The sequence below is a fragment of the Musca vetustissima genome, unplaced genomic scaffold (assembly GCF_032173495.1).
Source record: "Musca vetustissima isolate MV318-11 ecotype Yass unplaced genomic scaffold, APGP_CSIRO_Mvet_v1 utg109025, whole genome shotgun sequence".
Lineage (NCBI taxonomy): Eukaryota > Metazoa > Arthropoda > Insecta > Diptera > Muscidae > Musca > Musca vetustissima.
In genome coordinates, this window is record NW_026876482.1 from 53,689 (window position 1) to 70,931 (window position 17,243).

Below are 17,243 nucleotides of genomic sequence, written 5' to 3' on the forward strand. Positions count from 1 at the left end.
GATCAGAATTGAAGCTGTACTAAACCTTATTTTGTCAGCAGCATCTTTTTGTTGACCCCCTGCCACCAAACAAGGCAACCATAAGTAAGAATGGGTAGGACGGTCGTCATATAAAGCCAGTGTATTATCTCGGGTCTTAATTCCCAGCTTTTACCTATTGGGTTCTTACAAGAGTAGAGTGCCAGCAGTCCTTTCTTAGAGCGTTTCTCAAAATTCCTATTCCACGTTAGTTTGCGGTCAAGGATGGTGCCAATGTATTTTGCTTCTTCAGAAAGGTTAGAGTCACTTCTCCCAGTGATGGCAGAAGGAAACTAAGAATCTTACGTTTGCTAGTGTAGAGCACCAATTCTGTCTTAGTGTGGTTTACACCAAGACCTTTGGCATATGCCCAGCTAGACAGGGAGGAGGAAAGGGCACCTTCCAGGATGTCTGCAATTGTCATTAGAAACTTACCCCCAACCAGCAGAACTACATCATCGGCATAGTCCACAACCTTTATTATGAGATGATTGAATTTCAGAAGTATCTCATTTATCACCAGAAGCCACAAAAGGGGAGATAATACTTCTCCCTGTGGTGTGCCGCTGTTGACAGATTTCCTCACGGAACTCTCCCCTAAGGATGAGTTGATAATTCTGCTTTCCATCATTCTATCAAATCATTCCGTTAGAAGTGAGGGGATACCGGTGCTTACGAGAGCAGAATTGATGGCTTCCAGCTTCACATTGTTGAAAGCTCCCTCAATGTCGAGGAATGCTAGCCAGAGTACTCCCTATTCTTCTCGATTCAACAACCACCTCATGCAGGGATGTATTCACTGATCTGCCTTTGATGTATGCATGCTGGGAGTTGTTACGTTTACTTTGGTCAATAGTGTTCCTAATTTCTGAGACGCTGATACTACCCGTGCTGTTATATGGATCTGAAGCATGGGTACTTACGCAAGCAGATGAGGCTGCTCTTGGAGTGTTTGAGAGAAAAATTCTCCTAAAAATCTGCGTTGACAGTGAATATCGCCATCGAATGAAACATGAGTTGTACCAGCTATTCTCGGACACCGGCATTGTCAGACGTATCGAGCTGCAGCGACTACGTTGGCTAGGTCATGTAGTGAGAATAGATGAATATGCCCCAGCCAAAAAGACATAAAAAAACGTACCAGCTGATGGTTCACGCAGAAGGGAAAGACCACGAATTAGATCTAAAGATCAAGTGGAAGACAACATTGCCGAACATGGTCTTTCAATTTGAAAACTGCGCAAAAGACCGACGAGTCTGGAAATCTTTTTTTAAGCTCGGATTATGGAACGAATGTTCTGTCATAAGCCAGACAAGTAAACAAGTAAGTAATATCTTGATCCAATATGGTGTGGAATTGGTAAGGAATACCTACACAAGCGTCAAATATTCATATTTTCATCAATTAATAATTATTTTATTTGGTTGATATTTTTGGTGGTGCTTTAAATTCGAATCAATCTCTACGGATATAAAACATTATTAGATAGATTTCATGGAGGATGCCCTAAAGACAAAACTAGGGGGAAAATGATATGAATTCAGCAATAACAAATATTTGTTTTCATAAAAAAATGCAAATGATATTCCAAATAAACCGCCAATACTAATGTTCTATAACAAAATTATCTATGACAAATTTGCTGCTTCTATTTCCAACAATTGAATTACTTATTCTTAGCAGATAATATATAATATATTCTCTATAAAATCAAAACCTCAACATTAATTCAAAATGAATGAATCCATTAAGTAGTATTCTACGAATTCCAAGTCGTGTATACACATGACCCATTATGACAGTCCATTATTATTCGAATGTGATGAATCATGGAAAAAGTAAACCATCAACCAAAAAAATCTCAATTTATGATGCTGATGGTGGCTGGCTGTCTTGCCGCCTTCTGTCATACGAAAATAAAGTAAACACACACACCTTTTTTATTTTAATTTGCTGTTTTGTTTTGTGTTTTTTTTTCATAACATTTCCCTTTCTTTTTTCTATTCCTATTTCGTTTTTGACCAACTAACATTTATGGTTAAGTAGGTTTTTCTATTTTTATTTGGATCCCCTTTTTTATTATTACTACTCTTTTGTAATATATTTATGTTGTTTTGTTTTATTGTGCTTTACCTTTTGGCTTGTCGTCGTAATTCGGGCGCTCAGTTTTATTTTCGTTTCAAATACCAGCAACAGTTGTTAACAACATTTCATACAACCAGGCAAACAGCCAGCAGTCAACTAGCTTTGCCAGTTAACCCACCACCACGCAATTCAATTTTACTTTTAGAGGAGAAGCTCATTACGTATATTATTGTGAACGTGTTGTTTTTTCTAGCATTTCAATCGACAAAGAAGAAGTCTATTATAATGTTGATAATTAAAAACCAGTTATGTTCACAATTGGCCAATTGTTAATAAACTAGAAAGGATTAAGTCCAATAATACGAAATTATATTTTGTTTTTCTGTTAAATGTCAAGTCATTTAATAATTGAAAAATTGTTAAGGTGGTCATGCAGATTTTGATAAGGTGATTATATTTGGGGAAGACTCACAAAAGAATGTAAAGTAAACATTAGTTATCGTAATAGAAGGCCTTATCTTCTTTTCCAAAGGACTACCAAGTGTAATCTTCACTATATCGTTGAAGGTCGGTGATCCAGTTCGTAACTCTTCAAATATATTAGATTCTATCAACAGTCCTGAGATTTGACGATGTAGATGTCGCTATTCCTAGTAGAGACGACTGGAACCGGAGTAACCCTCCTCGGGACGATCCGGCTTTCTATATGGACGGATCCAATATGGAAGAAGGTATAGGGCTGACGTCTACTGTGAAAGGCTAGGCCTTGAGCTTACCTTGAGACGAGGGGAGAGACAATTGAGCATCTCCTGTGTCGCTGCCCAGTCCTGGCCTACACACGGCACAGACTAGTGGGTACTCACTTTCTTCTCAACAACGGAAATGCTCTAATCTACAGCATCATTAGAAACCTGAAGTGGTTGGGAAAGTGCAACCTTGACACGTAATATATGTTCTGTCCGATCTCTAAAGTCATCGATACTATCTCATACTTATCAACTATGTCTCAATATTAGATACGCATGAGAATAACACATTATAGGAATGGCAGGAGATAGCGACACCCATAGGAAAGTGACAAAACTGACGCTGCACAAAATTTAAGGTGGCGTTGTTTCTAGGCAACGATAGATGGCAGTCCCACTACCTAGGACAGGCTACAACAGAATAATTTACCGTTTCAGAACCTAAAAGAATCTACTAATTTTACAAGTTTTGCAACTTTTTACTTTGTAAACTTTTTACTTTTTTGTCCGAGTAAAAAATGGTAAACAGGAATGCCTACTTCTCATTGTCTGTTATGTGGATTTTGGCATATTTACTAGATTTTCGTTCCCGAACTTTTCAAATTATTTTGTGCACGGAGAGTGATTTTGACAAGCTTCCCTTTTACTAGCTTAAAGATTAAAAAAGTACTGGAACATACCATTAGATGAGATGTTTAACGAACGTTTTGGCCAAAAATCTCTGTTGGCTATGTTGTAAGCCAAGAGAGATTTTTGGCAAAGCTATAAATTTTTGTGGAACCTACTACCAAGAAAAGGAGTATATCGTATCTAACTCTTTTTCAACCTCAGATAGATGAGACCAAGAGTGATTTTTTGTAAAGCTATTAATTTTTGTTGGGTTCTATTCCAGAGAAAATGGCTTGTGTATCATGAAAATAAGTTATTTGGTTCCAAGTCAGGACTGTATGGCGTATGTCTAACTTATTCCATATTTTGGTCGGCCAATAAGGCGCTGTTTGAGTCGACTTGTGAAAACTGGCAATGTCATGGTGTTTGTCTTTTCTTGTTCGTTTTTCCAACTAATCGGAAAAATACAGGCAACCAAATTTGTGGGGTACCACTCAGAATTGGCCGCCCTAAACCAATTTTCAATTCCACATTTTAGACAGACAATAAGGCTCTGTTTCATCCGAAATGTGAAAGTTTGCTGCTTTGTATCGGAATCATTCGCATAGATCCATGATTTACCACCTGCGACTATCACCAAAACGGGTTTTGATCGGGGTTATGGGGACATCTGTCATTTTTGACCGACCCCGACCTTCTTCTTTGGAGGCCTAATTTTGAAATGACCTGTTAAGATCCAAACAATAAGATTAATCTCTTTCTCCACTGACGATAGGATTACATCGATCTACATAGATAGTGAGCTTTCATCGATGAATGCTCTCTGCTTCAGTAGCATCCGCTTCTCAAGCATCGATGTTGAGCTGAGCTTTTCATGACCGCCATGCCTTGAATTGGCGGGGTAAAATCTATTACCGAAGTGTCCATGGCGTCACCTTCGTCCGTCAGGGGAAGTTATCTCTAAGGTAGGTTGATTGCACTAAAGGGCACGATATCGCCTAACACCCCATTGTCATCACTTTATTTTGAAAGTAACATAACATGACCTTGTATTAATTCTTTATTTCGGGATATTCGGCAATCATTACATCTAGGCGCTCTTTTATTTTCTAGGAGACTCTCTCCAAAGAACCGCGGACTATTGCTTTTATAGTTCAAAGCTACCTAAGGATTTTTTAACTTTTCGCTATCCCAAATCTAGACGCATTCGGTAGCAATCAGCATTGTTCCCCGTAAGCGGATTAAAAAAAGTAATACTCTTTAAAAAAATTAAGATTGGCTGTATAGGTCTATGTTTTGGTATATTTCCTACAGAACCGCCCAAATTAAAGGTATTCTCTCTAGATCCACATTTCGAACATAGTTTTTTGTCATAAGAGTGGAGGGTACAACAGCTTCGACTCAGCCGAAATGTATTCAATACAATTTTGGTCATGCCTCCATAAAACACCGCCATTGAACATTTTTGGCAAATGAGTGATTTTTCTTTCCTCTTCTACGTCTACTTTGATTCGATTTTATTTATTTCCTCAATTTTGTTTTGTGACGGAATCTACGTTGTTATTATTTTTTAATTTTATTCAATACTCCAATCACACACAGAAAAGTATGTCTGGTATATTTTTTTCGTTTCTATGGCCTTTGAAATTTAATTACTTTTTCTTCTGTTTTTGCGCTTTAATGATTCATTCTTTCGTTATTGGTTTTTGTTTTTATTATTTTTTGTTTGTTTTGTTTTGTTTTTTTTTTTTGCATATAAAATTTTTATAGTTAAGAGATTATTTCATGATCGTTGTAATATTTTTCTACTACTAGTACGACTACTAGTCGTAGTATTGAATGAGTATATAAAAATCAATCTAGTCTTATCTTCTAAGTTCCACACGATGCGGCTATATAGACGTTGAGGAAAAAAAAACAAATAAACAAATGTAGTTCAAACTGATAATCAATGATTTCTTAAATGAAGCAAGCGATCGTCTGACTAATTTAATTTAAAACAATACTGCAATTCAAAGGGCGGGAAAAAGGAAAATAAAATAATTGAATAAATGGTAATTGTTTTCATTGAAAGGTTTTCAGGTCGATATTCAAACTGATTTATGGTTTAGAATTAATTTTCTTATTTCCCGATTCCATAGATATTCAGTCAAATAATAGGCTTTTCTCTTAGTGAGATTAATAGACATAATTTTATTTTTTATTAATTTTGTAATTCACAAAAATGCGAATGAAGTGCAGAGAAGAATTAGTCAATGAAATGAGCATAGTCTTGTAAATTAATATAAAATGGATATGGTTACGGCTTTACTTTGGATGTTAATGAAAACATACTCTGCCTGGCACATTCTCATTATTCGCACGTTTTTTAATCTAATCTAAGATTTGCTGGATATATGTTTATAAAGATGCTGGCGAGATTGTCTTTTTTGAGTCATCCTGTTGCATCGATGGCCCTCAACCTGACAATTTTTTGTTAGAAATCTCAAATAACTCACGATCTGTATCTACTGATGTATGAGTCAATAGATCGGTGCCCTAAAAAATTAATGTTGCAGCTTCGGCAATTCTGATTGGAGATATATCTTTTCCTTTGAGAGCTTTTGGATAGTCATTCAGAGCCACATATATTTCTTCGGAAAAACTGACTACTGAACCAATGATCTACCCACGATTAAGAAATGAACGAACAGTTTTTATGCAACCCGGCATCATAACAAAACCCAAGAAGATCTAGAATCGCAAAGAAGTTCCTGGGCGCCTCAACAAGCTTATTCAGGCTTAGCTGCCAAGTCCTTGCCATGGTAAGAGGCTATTCCATGGTCGACCTCAATCCCTCACATACAGCATGGTGTCTCCTCCGAAGCAAGGAGAGTCCTCCCAGTTGCTGACAAGGGAAGTAAACCCTAGCGAGGTTGAAGATCTGCAATCAATTTCCACGGCCTGTAGTGATGTCGCGAGATTACTCAGGCAGTTGGCTGTCGTAACTGCTAGGCAATCGATGCCAAGGAGATCGCTGCCAAGAAGATATACCGGAGAGAAGTTAACTACTGCAACCGATTCATCGGACGGGACAGCGACTCCATCACGGGAAAGGAGTTCCTTTTAATCAAGAGGAACCTCAAATTTATCTGGAAGTTCTCCAAGAACTATCCAGACGATATTGAGAGGTACTTCTTGATTGAAAGGATCCCCCGACCCAGTACTAAGATCACCACGGTAGTCCCTTCAAAGAAGGAGAAACCTGTCGGGGGTTCTAGTACACCTAGGAAACTGATGCCTGAGACTTCTAAGCCCTCAGCACCGCCCAAGGGTAAACTGAATACTGAGACGTCCCAGACACCAGCATCCACAAAGACGGAAGGTAGGGGACTGTCAAAGTCGGCCCGAAGGAGAGCCCGTAGAGAGGCATCCAATAAGACCGATAAGACACAACCACCCTTTGTCGAATTGCCAAAGCCGATAGCCAAGGCTTTGACAATTGGGCAGTTGCTAGTGGATGCACCGAAGGTAGCGAGCGCGAAGCAGGTGCCTGCATCGGCTGGGCATATCTCTGCGACGGTTGCAACCTTGGGTGCCAAATCTAGGCACAGCCCACGGCTGTCAAGAGAATGAGGTCCTCGGAGGAATAACAACCTGCTGCAAAGATACCCACGCAGTCGTCGGCTGCCCAAAGCTCGATCGATGATCGATTTGCAAAAACGAAACTTAGCATACATTATTCTTGACTTAATTCAGTACCAAAATTCGTGCAAATCGAAAGATATATAGGGATTTTGGTGCACCATTTAAGTTAAATCGGAAGAACATATATATGGGAGCTATATCTAAGTCTGAACCGATTTTTACGAAACTTAGCACACATCATTCTAAACATAGTTCAGTATGCTATGCCGAAATTCCTGCAAATCGAAAGATTTACAGGGACTTTAGTGCACCATTTACCTAAAATCGGGCGAGCTGTATCTTAATTTCAACCGATTTGCACGAAACAAATTTCGTGCAAATCGAAATATAAAAAGGGGCTTTGGTACATCATTTACCTTAAATCTGACGAAAATATATATGGGAGCTATATCTAAATCTGAACCGATTCGGATTATAAATGCGTACAGGTCGCATTTATAATCCGATTTGTTTACAATTTAATATCAACAGACAGACGGACAGATCGACTCAGAAAGTGATTGTATGCATATTCTCAAAAGGAACCAGGGGTCTATCTCGATTTCTTTTGCTTGTTACAAACATATGCACAAATACATAATACCCTGCACCACAGTGTGGGGAAGGGTATAAAAATATTGGCCTTTATTTGGTACACCAAATTCTATAGAGAATTCCAAGAGGGTATGATATCAATAGGGGTCACATTTAAATTTTACCTATATATTACATTGTAACCACATATCAGGTATTTTGGATTGAAGGCCAACGTAGCATATCTTTCTATATTTGGAATCCGCTTGTCATCACTCAAATAATATTATTAAAACAATATTTCGGCAAAAAAAAACTAATTGAAGAACATTACGAAATTACACCGACAATCCCCAATCTCATTTATGCCGCCCCCATATGAAATACATTCGTAAATCGATTACAACATATGTGTGTATGAAAATGCATTGTAAATATGTGTATATTTTTTATTACCTCATTAATCATGCGAATTAAACAACTTTCAAAAAACAAAATTTTGATTAGGTGTCGGTTGAGTCTCGTGTCTGTACATCTGGCTGTCTGTTGATCTATCAATTTGTAGTAATTGTTTGATATCGATATTTGAACACCAATCATTTTCAACAGGTGAGCTGCAGACATCAAAGAAAATGTTGTGAAAATTTGGAAAATTTTGATTGAAAAAATGTTGAAAAATAAAAAAAAAATCCGTTAAACAATGTAAAAATGCATTTTCACTTTACTAAGCTTTTTCCAATAATTGATTTGTTGACTGGATAGCTGGATATTGATGACGATCTGTAATAAGCTTTATGATGTTTATCACACCTATTTTCTGATGCCTGATTGGTTGCCGAAGTTGAATTAATTATTTGTTTATGATTGATCATCGTCTCACTGCTGCTGCAAGGCAACAACAGATGGTGATGATCATGGCGATTAGCTGTCATTATCACCGTCATCGTTTTCCTTGCAATCATGTGCTGCTGATCTGCTATTGCTGATTTTGTCTGGTTCTCCTCATGACTTACTTAAATGGAATAAAATGAATTCATCCGATGTTTATTTGTATGGATATTCGTATTTTTTCTTCTTCTTTTGTCTAATATAATTTGCACTTTTGTTTATTTTTTTATAAAAACATTTTAGCTGTTGTGGTTTTCATCAAAAAATATTCTCTCTCTCACACTTATCGCTACGATTATGATGTCATTACCATTAATTTAAGTTCTAATTATTGTTGTTGTTGCTGTTTAGATTTCTTTGAATCGACTATATTTTTAAGGTTACGTGAGGAAGAGTAGAAGGGGGATCGTTCCACGATATCTGTACGTTATATTTTCAAATTCATTATCGCTTTGTGTTTATGTTTGGTTTTGTTTATTTAGAACTACAAAGCCACAGACATTTTGGAGCAGGGTATGGCTGACAACATTTTATACGGTTCATCTATTAGTTTCAAAAATAAGGAATGGACGGACTAATAAGGTTATATAAAATAGTATCGTCGATCGATTTTGTTTTTTTTGGGTATTTTGATGACACATCTGTTTTAGACGTTGACATATGCATAATTATTTAGTGGAAGGAATATAAATCCTAATTTGGTTTATACAAGCCTTTTTTTTGCTAGAAAGCCAGAGAGGCTTGTCGATCGAAGACGAATTTGTAAGGAATCTAATGCCAATTAGATTTATACTACTTCCAATAGAAATAAATCAAATATGCATTATCAGAAGTTCCGAGAGAGGCCCGGCGATCGGTAAAGATTTTGTTCCTATATCGACTTTGATATGTAATCGTATTTTCAAACTATAATTAATATCAAGCGGACAATCTTATTTATAAGTAATAAAAATTTTAAAATGATAATAACACAAAAATATTAAGCCTTATAATATAGACGAAAAGTCAAAAATCCTGCCAACAAAAAACCAGTGAGGAAAGTAGTAAAGTCGGGCTGGACACAAAAATATATATGTGGAAGCTATATCTAAAAATGAACCGATTTCAACGAAACTTGTCGGAGATTAATATATATTAACTTCAGTTAATTGTACAAAATGTTGTGCCATCCGGACAAACTTTGAGTATTTAGTGCACAATCTACATAAAATCGGAAGAAAATATATATGGGAGATATATCTAAATCTGAATCGATGTTCAGGAAACTTTATACACTTTATCATTTTGTGCAAATCGAAAGATATATAGGGACTTTGGTGCACCATTTACATTAAATCGGATGACAATATATATTGGAGCTATATATAAATCTGAACCGATTTCCACGAAACTAAACACACAACATTATAGGCTCAATTCAGTACACTATGCAAAATTTCGTGCAAATTAAAAGATATATAGGGACTTTTTTGCGTAATTTACTTTAAATCGGACGAAGCTATATATATGGGAGCTATAAAAAAATCTGGACCGATATTCAGGAAACTGTACACACATCATTCAAGACTCAATTTAGTACGCTATGCCAATTTTAGTGCAAATCGAAAGATAAATAGGGACTTTGGTGTACCATTTACATTAAATCGGACGAAAATATATATGAGAGGTATATCTGAATCTGAACAGATTTTCACGAAACACACAGTAGGTTATACCAACTTCAGTACGTTGTGTAAAATTTTATGCGAATCGTTCATATTTTGGGTCCATTTACTGAAAATCGGACGAAACAATATATGGGAGCTATATATAAATCTCTACCGATTTTTCCCAATTTAAATAGGGTTCGTCCTTGGACCGAATAAATGAGCTGTGCTAAATTTCATCTAATTCGGATTATAAATGGGTTTACTTTGTTTACAATTTAACATGGACAGACAGACAGACAGGCGGACGGACATACATAAATTGTCAAAAGGAACCATGGGTTTATCTCGTTTCCTTTTGCGTGTTACAAGACGTTAACCCTGTACCACAGGGTTCTATTATGGTAGCTATTCATCTGCATATAGACAACTGTGTGAGAGGTATTATAACTATAAAAGAATATGAGAAGGGGTAAGAGGCCACACCTACCAATACAATATGGCTGAAGGTAATAAGTTAACATTTCCAATAATAGGGCATACACTTAATCCAGTGAAAAGGCCTCTTATGCGAGAAGTAATGTTAGAATCTCCTATCGCGAGATTTTGTCTCCGTAAGCTACTTGGAATACTGTTTCCTTCTGTCTTTTCTCTTTACATCCAATAGGTCTCTTATTTCATGAATAGTATCATTTTCCATAAATTGGCTTTTAAGGCTTTCATATGCTGGGAAATGTTTCAAAGTTTCGTTGTATTTTCAACATTCTCTGCATCTTCTGCCAGGTACCCTATTTCTTGTAAATGCGTCTGCACACTGAGATCTCCTGTGAGAGAACCTGTCACTCTGCTAACATCCGTTTATTAAGCGGAGAGGGGATAAAACAATGCAAATCATTCGAAATATTTTTTTGCCAATGACAAAAAAATTCCGGGAGAAATAACTATTCCAAACACATTTTGGATTTTTTTTATAATAAATTTTGAATTATAGTTAGGGATTTTCAGAAGAATTTCAATATTTTTGTAACCAAAGTGATTTATTTTAACCCCAAAATGCCAATAATTCTTCCGTTCTTCAGTCCAAAATTGAAACGGTATTTTTTCTGTGCATGGCTTTCTCTCTTCCATGTGGTGGATATTCAAATGATTTTCAAGCACACATTTCCCCTCTAAGAGGAAATGCTAGTCGCCCGTATTGTTTTTCACGTCAGTTCTTTGCTGGTTTTTTCCACTATAATTTATTTGAATTTTTTATCGGCCAATTCCGTTTTGTTTATATTTACAGTTTAGATGGGTGGTGAGGAGGGAAGTTTGATGGTTGGTAATGCACCGGTGAGCGAGAGCACACTTCTTTTTTTTTTGTTTTGGAATATTAATTCCACCGAATAGCCAAGCTAGTCGGGTTGGGTATTAATTCATTGGTTCCGAATAAGGCACTGTGTTTTGTGTTGCAACACACATGTGGTAAATTGTAATTATGTGCATTAAATTTGTTATGCTCTTATAATTGTATTGTTGTTGTTTTTGGTGTTTGTTGCTGCAATATCGTTCCATTCTACCACATCTAATAAGTCGAGCTAATGTTATTTATTGCAGTAATATTAATATGTAATTTAATAAAAACTATAAGCATTTTTGTTGTTGTAAACACAAAAATTATATTTAACAAGAAGAAAAGACGAGAAACGCAAGGTAATATCGACCATGGTGTTTAGGGGGGGTGTTTATCAGCAGCTCATAACCGCTTAACCACCCACCTCAACCATTGAAAGGCCGCAAGGTAGGTAGTGTTGTAATTTTGTGGAAATCTTTGAAGTTGGTGGAAGGTCAGCCAGAAGACTGACTAGTGGAAGTTTTTTCAATCTTGAGAAGATCTGGGTAAGATTTTTTAATATTTAGAAGGCCCTGAAGATTCGAGGAAGAATTTATATTGACAGAAAGGTAATGTAAGTCGTACATCTGTAGAAGACTATTAAATATCTTATATATAAGGCCTACTATATTCCGGAAACATGGTGATATCATCTGAAATTAGAAGAATCGTCTAACAAAATAAGAACCCTGAGATATTGAACATTTTCTCCGAAAAGATTCAAGGTTTCCAATCTATATACAACCTCGGAAGGTCTTCTTCCAATTGAAGGCCCATCAAAGGTGTTATATCTAAGTTGGTTGGACGGGAATAAGAGATATTAGAACGATCGAAAAGAAGACCGGCAAATGTATCTCTATAGAGAACACAAAGAATATTTTTTTTCTATAGAAGAGCTGTGCTACCTTACACAAGTTAACATTAGCTATACTACCCGGGAAAAGTTTTTTATACATATACAAGTCCCCAGGAAGCTATTTGTTCTACAGAAGATCTGGGGAATGTCTTCCGTTTGTTGAGAACCTTGAAAAATATATACACAACTTTGGAAAGGTGTTCTAAATATAGTAGAATATGAGAAGTGAAACGAAGCCTACACCTCTTAGCTATATAATACTTGTGGAGGGACTTCTAGCTGCAGAAGACACGGGACGGTGTTCTAAATATAGACGGTCCTTCTATAGATATTGTGACTGTAGGACCTATTAACTACGTCTGTAGAGAACCTTGAAAAATACATACACAACTTTGGAAAGGTGTTCTAAATATAGTAGAATATGGGAAGTGTTACGAAGCCTACACCTCTTACCTATATAATACTTGTGGAGGGACTTCTAGCTGCAGAAGACACGGGACGGTCCTTCTATAGATATTGTGACTGTAGGACCTATTAACTATATAGAGAACCTATAGATCCGGATCCGAGTTCTATGGAGGGCCCTTTTAATCCTTTGGAAGGCCATTTAATATACCAATAAGGCATTTGGAGGAGTTTCTACTATCATTGGCGGATCTTCTTAAGACCTCTACAAGGATCTCCAAAAACTTTGCGCTGCCTTCAAGACCTTTGTTGGAGTTTCTAAGACTTTTTATATAATTGAGACCTTTAATCGTTAGAATATTTTTCTAAGACTTTGGGAAGGTATCTTATGTCCTTGGAATGGTCCATTAAGACCTTTATATTGCCATCTAGGGATTTTGGCTGGTTTTTGAAAACTTTTGAAGACCTTTGACCTTTGGTGGAGTTTCTAAGACTTTTTTTATATAATTGGGACCTTTAATCGTTATAACATCTTTCTAAGACTTTGGGAAGGTATCTTATGTCCTTGGAATGGTCCCTAAAGACATTTAGATTGCCTTCTAGGGATTTTGGCTGGTTTTTGAAAACTTTTGAAAGATTTTCTAAAACTTTTGGAAGGTCTTTTAGGGGCTTTGGAAGGTACTTGAAGTACTTTTGAAGAACTTTTAAGAAATTAGGAATTCCTTCTCAGACAATTGAAGGGTTTTTAACCCAATTAAATTATTCGGAAGGTGTTCAAATACTTTTGGAATTTTTTTTACGATCTTTGGAAGATGGTTAAGACATTGGAATGATCTTCTATGTACCCTTTATAAGGTATTTCAAAGTCTTTACATGTCTTTGGCTGGGTTTTTTTGACCTTTACAAACTCATCCTAACCTTTTGAAAGTTTTAAAGGCTTTGAAAAAGTTTCGAAGACCATTGGTAGGTAATTCAATCCCATTTAAGATCTTCTAAAACGTTTGGAATGATTTCCAACACATTTGGCGGGCCTTCAAAAACCTTTAGGAGTTTTCTAAGGACTTTGGGGAGCCTACTAAAGCCTTTGGATCTAAGAGCTTTGAATCCAAAGCCTTTTAATACCTTTGAAGATTTTTAAGACATTTCGAAGTTCTTCTTAGACATTTGAAAACCTTATTAACTTTTTGAAGATGTTCAAAGATATTGAGAAGCCTTTCCAAGACCTTTAGAATATATTTTAGGATCATTGGAAGGATTTGTATTAACTTTGACGTTCTTTTACGATATTTTCTAATTTGGATTTTGGAAGGTCTTGAAAATCTTTGGAAGATATTTAAATGTCTTCTAATACTTTTTACGTTTATTTATGACGTCTTATTCGAATATCTTCTAAACCCTTTGGATGGATTTCTCAGACCTTTAAAATTCTTTTAAAAATTCTGGAAGGTTTTCTCAAATCTTTGGAAGTTCTTTTCAGATGTTTGCAAGGGCTTATAAGATCATTATTATTTTTAAATCCCGGAAAGTTAGTCTAAGTAGTTTGGAATGTTTTCGAATATCTTTGGAAGTCCTCAGACTTTTTTTATTTTTTAGCAACCCTTGGAAGATCTTATTACCTAAAAAATTTAGCCTTCATAGGTCTATGACTTTGCCCGTCCACCAATTTCGTTTGTTATCCAAGGTTCGTCTCTGCCGAACTTGAACTTTTTCCTAAAATGTTTACTTCAGATTAATTTTTACACTCATGATTCGATTTGTTGCTTCTATATCTCCAAAAAAATCCCCTATGTGGTTTTGTTACACAGCTGATAAGGCAACTCTGTATTCTGGATGTAAACAAAGATTTGTTCATTCTCGCATATGGCTGTTGTAGATTTTTTTGCATTCGCTGCTCCATAACACCGCAAACGCTCATTCGCTCTGTCAGTCAGTTCCAGATGCCCGTCATAGTAAAACAGCGGAATATAAGAATTGTGATAAAAGAGAAATGAAACATAAATTGCTGCAACAGGGCATTGGTTCAATGTTTACGTAAAGAAATAATGAATGAACAGTGGCAGGGTATAGGTCCTGACCGGCTGGCTGCCATTCAAAATAAACAACAAACTTGGGAGTTCCTTCTACTCCTACCAGTAACAAAAAGGAAATTACGGAGGGAACTTTGGTGTAAAAAAAAAAAAAAACAAATAAAATGTCAAAAACGTATGACGGCGACTAGACAACGACGACGAATATGGCTGTTGGCTAATATCTATCAGCTGTGAATTTTCGCCACTACAACCCACACTCACACTCCCATCCACGCAAGCCAGTCATAATAAATAATAAAATTTGCCGGCCAGGATTTACGCCTAATCACGAAAAATTAAATTCAATAAAAATAAATTATTAAACTATTTAGTTAAAGAATCCAAAAAAAAATTAATTTAAAAAAAAATTATGCACATTTTTGCTTTTAGAATGTCCAAAAATGACAAAAATAAATCGGGCGGCGGCCTCTTGGAAAGTTGGTTTGGCCGCCCAAAAGCCAAAGGCAATAACTACAGTACGGGCACATTATCGGGACGACCCACATCGGCAGATGGTGATGCTGCCTTCGATATACAAGAGTTGGAAAAGACAGTACGGGCACTAAGCGACTCCGAAGTGGATGCAAAATTTATGGAAATTTTAGAAGATATGAACATACCCAAGGACAAACGGGGTCCGCTTTTGGCGAAATCGTTAACCGAGCGACAGAAAATGATTTTTATGCATTTGAAAGGTAAGTTTCGAAGTTTTAGTTTTCCGCTTATTTTTTATTTTTATTTTTATCATATCTCTTGCATATAACGTTGATGTGATGTTCCAACATTCCATAGATAAGATTATATGAATTCTATTTATATTTCGTCACTTCGTTGCTGAAAATAATTATTCTCCGGTTTCATTTACGTTTAGGCGCTTAAAGAAGTAAATTAAAATGGAAGTGCATGATTCATTATTCGTTCATTTATGGAAATACCATTACAGTGGAGATTTGTTTAACCATAAAGGTCATGAATGTTTGTATTTACAATTATGTGTAGCGTTTTTAAATTACAACCAGATTGGGTGTGTAAGACCACGTGATCATCTACATTAATAGGCGATGAACAGGAATTCTGCTCATAACATAACAATATTTTTGGAGAATTTTTAAATTTAAGCGGCTTTAACAAAAAAAAAAAAAAAATAATAATAATAATAATAAGATAAATAAAGAAAATAAAACAAGCTAAAAACACAGTCCGCGAAAAGAATTAAAATTTCATAAAGTATCTGGTCCGTTATTATAAACTTCATAAGGATCTACACCCAGTGGAAAAAAGTATACGATAATAATACATCAATGATTTTTGGTATATATGTAGGGAAAAATGTTCTGATTCGGAATCCGTTGGCGATCAAACTATTGGTTGATACATATAATAATATGTAGATAGTATAATAACCGTGAAAAAGTTGCACATTTTCGCGAAACATGCGAAAAATAATAAAAATATAGGAGAGAAATATAGGGAAAAATAAATCCATTAGTTCTTCGGCAGATGGCTGTACTGATAGATTTCTCGTAAAGCGTCGATCAAACAGTTTCAGATTTATGCTCGTTGGAAGGGTGATATTTCGCAGTAAAAAATTATTTTGCTTTTTTTATTTGGTGCATTCAATTGTGAGTTATTCAGGAAGTGAACAAAAAGAAAATTCGGTACATTTTACAGTTTTTCTTTGACAAAAAAAAAAAAAAAAGAATGCAAGCCAAGCGCTAAAATGGTGAATGGTGTTTATTGTTCCGATACTGTAACAGCCTATTATGTGCAATTTTGGTTTCGTATATTCCGTTCAGGAATTTTTGGTTGTTGAAAATGTCGATAAAATCGGATAAATGATCGAAGTTGACTAGAATGTTGGCAGTCGTAACATCGCCCAGGAGCTAAAAATCGACATAAAACTGTTTTAAACCATTTACAATTCACCAGAAAATATAGTCCGGACTTGGCACCAAGCGATTATCATATTGTTCTTCCATTGCAAAATTTCTTTAATGATAAAAAAATTGGTATTTAGAGAGAATTGTGAAAATCGACTACTAGAGTTTTTTTTGCAAATAGAGAGCAGGATTTCTATGAGAGGGGTATTATGAAGTTACATTTAAAATGGCAACAAATCACACAACAAAACGGTGCATATTTGGCCCAAATCGGAAATTCCGAATCATGTTAAATAAATTCCTATTGTTCATATAAAAATATTGTTGTTAATGTTTTTTTTTTTCATCTATATATAGCTATTTCAACACTGTCCATCAAGAACCATGGATTTAGTAATTCACATTATTTTTGTGATAAATTGGGTACATCTCTCTTTTTGTTGAAGTTTTTAAAGTTCTATTTTCGCA

At 35.7% G+C, this 17,243-nt stretch overlaps 1 protein-coding gene across 2 annotated transcripts in view; it reads left to right on the top strand.

The window, feature by feature from the left end:
• LOC133321048 (protein diaphanous-like) overlaps nt 1-17,243 on the top strand; it is a 40,634-nt gene that overhangs the window by 7,065 nt on the left and 16,326 nt on the right. For both annotated transcript variants that reach the window (XM_061530150.1, XM_061530151.1), the window contains exon 2: nt 15,286-15,590. In XM_061530150.1, the coding sequence (XP_061386134.1) occupies nt 15,287-15,590 (304 nt within the window). In that variant the 5' untranslated portion in view covers nt 15,286. The remainder of the gene's footprint in view (nt 1-15,285; nt 15,591-17,243) is intronic.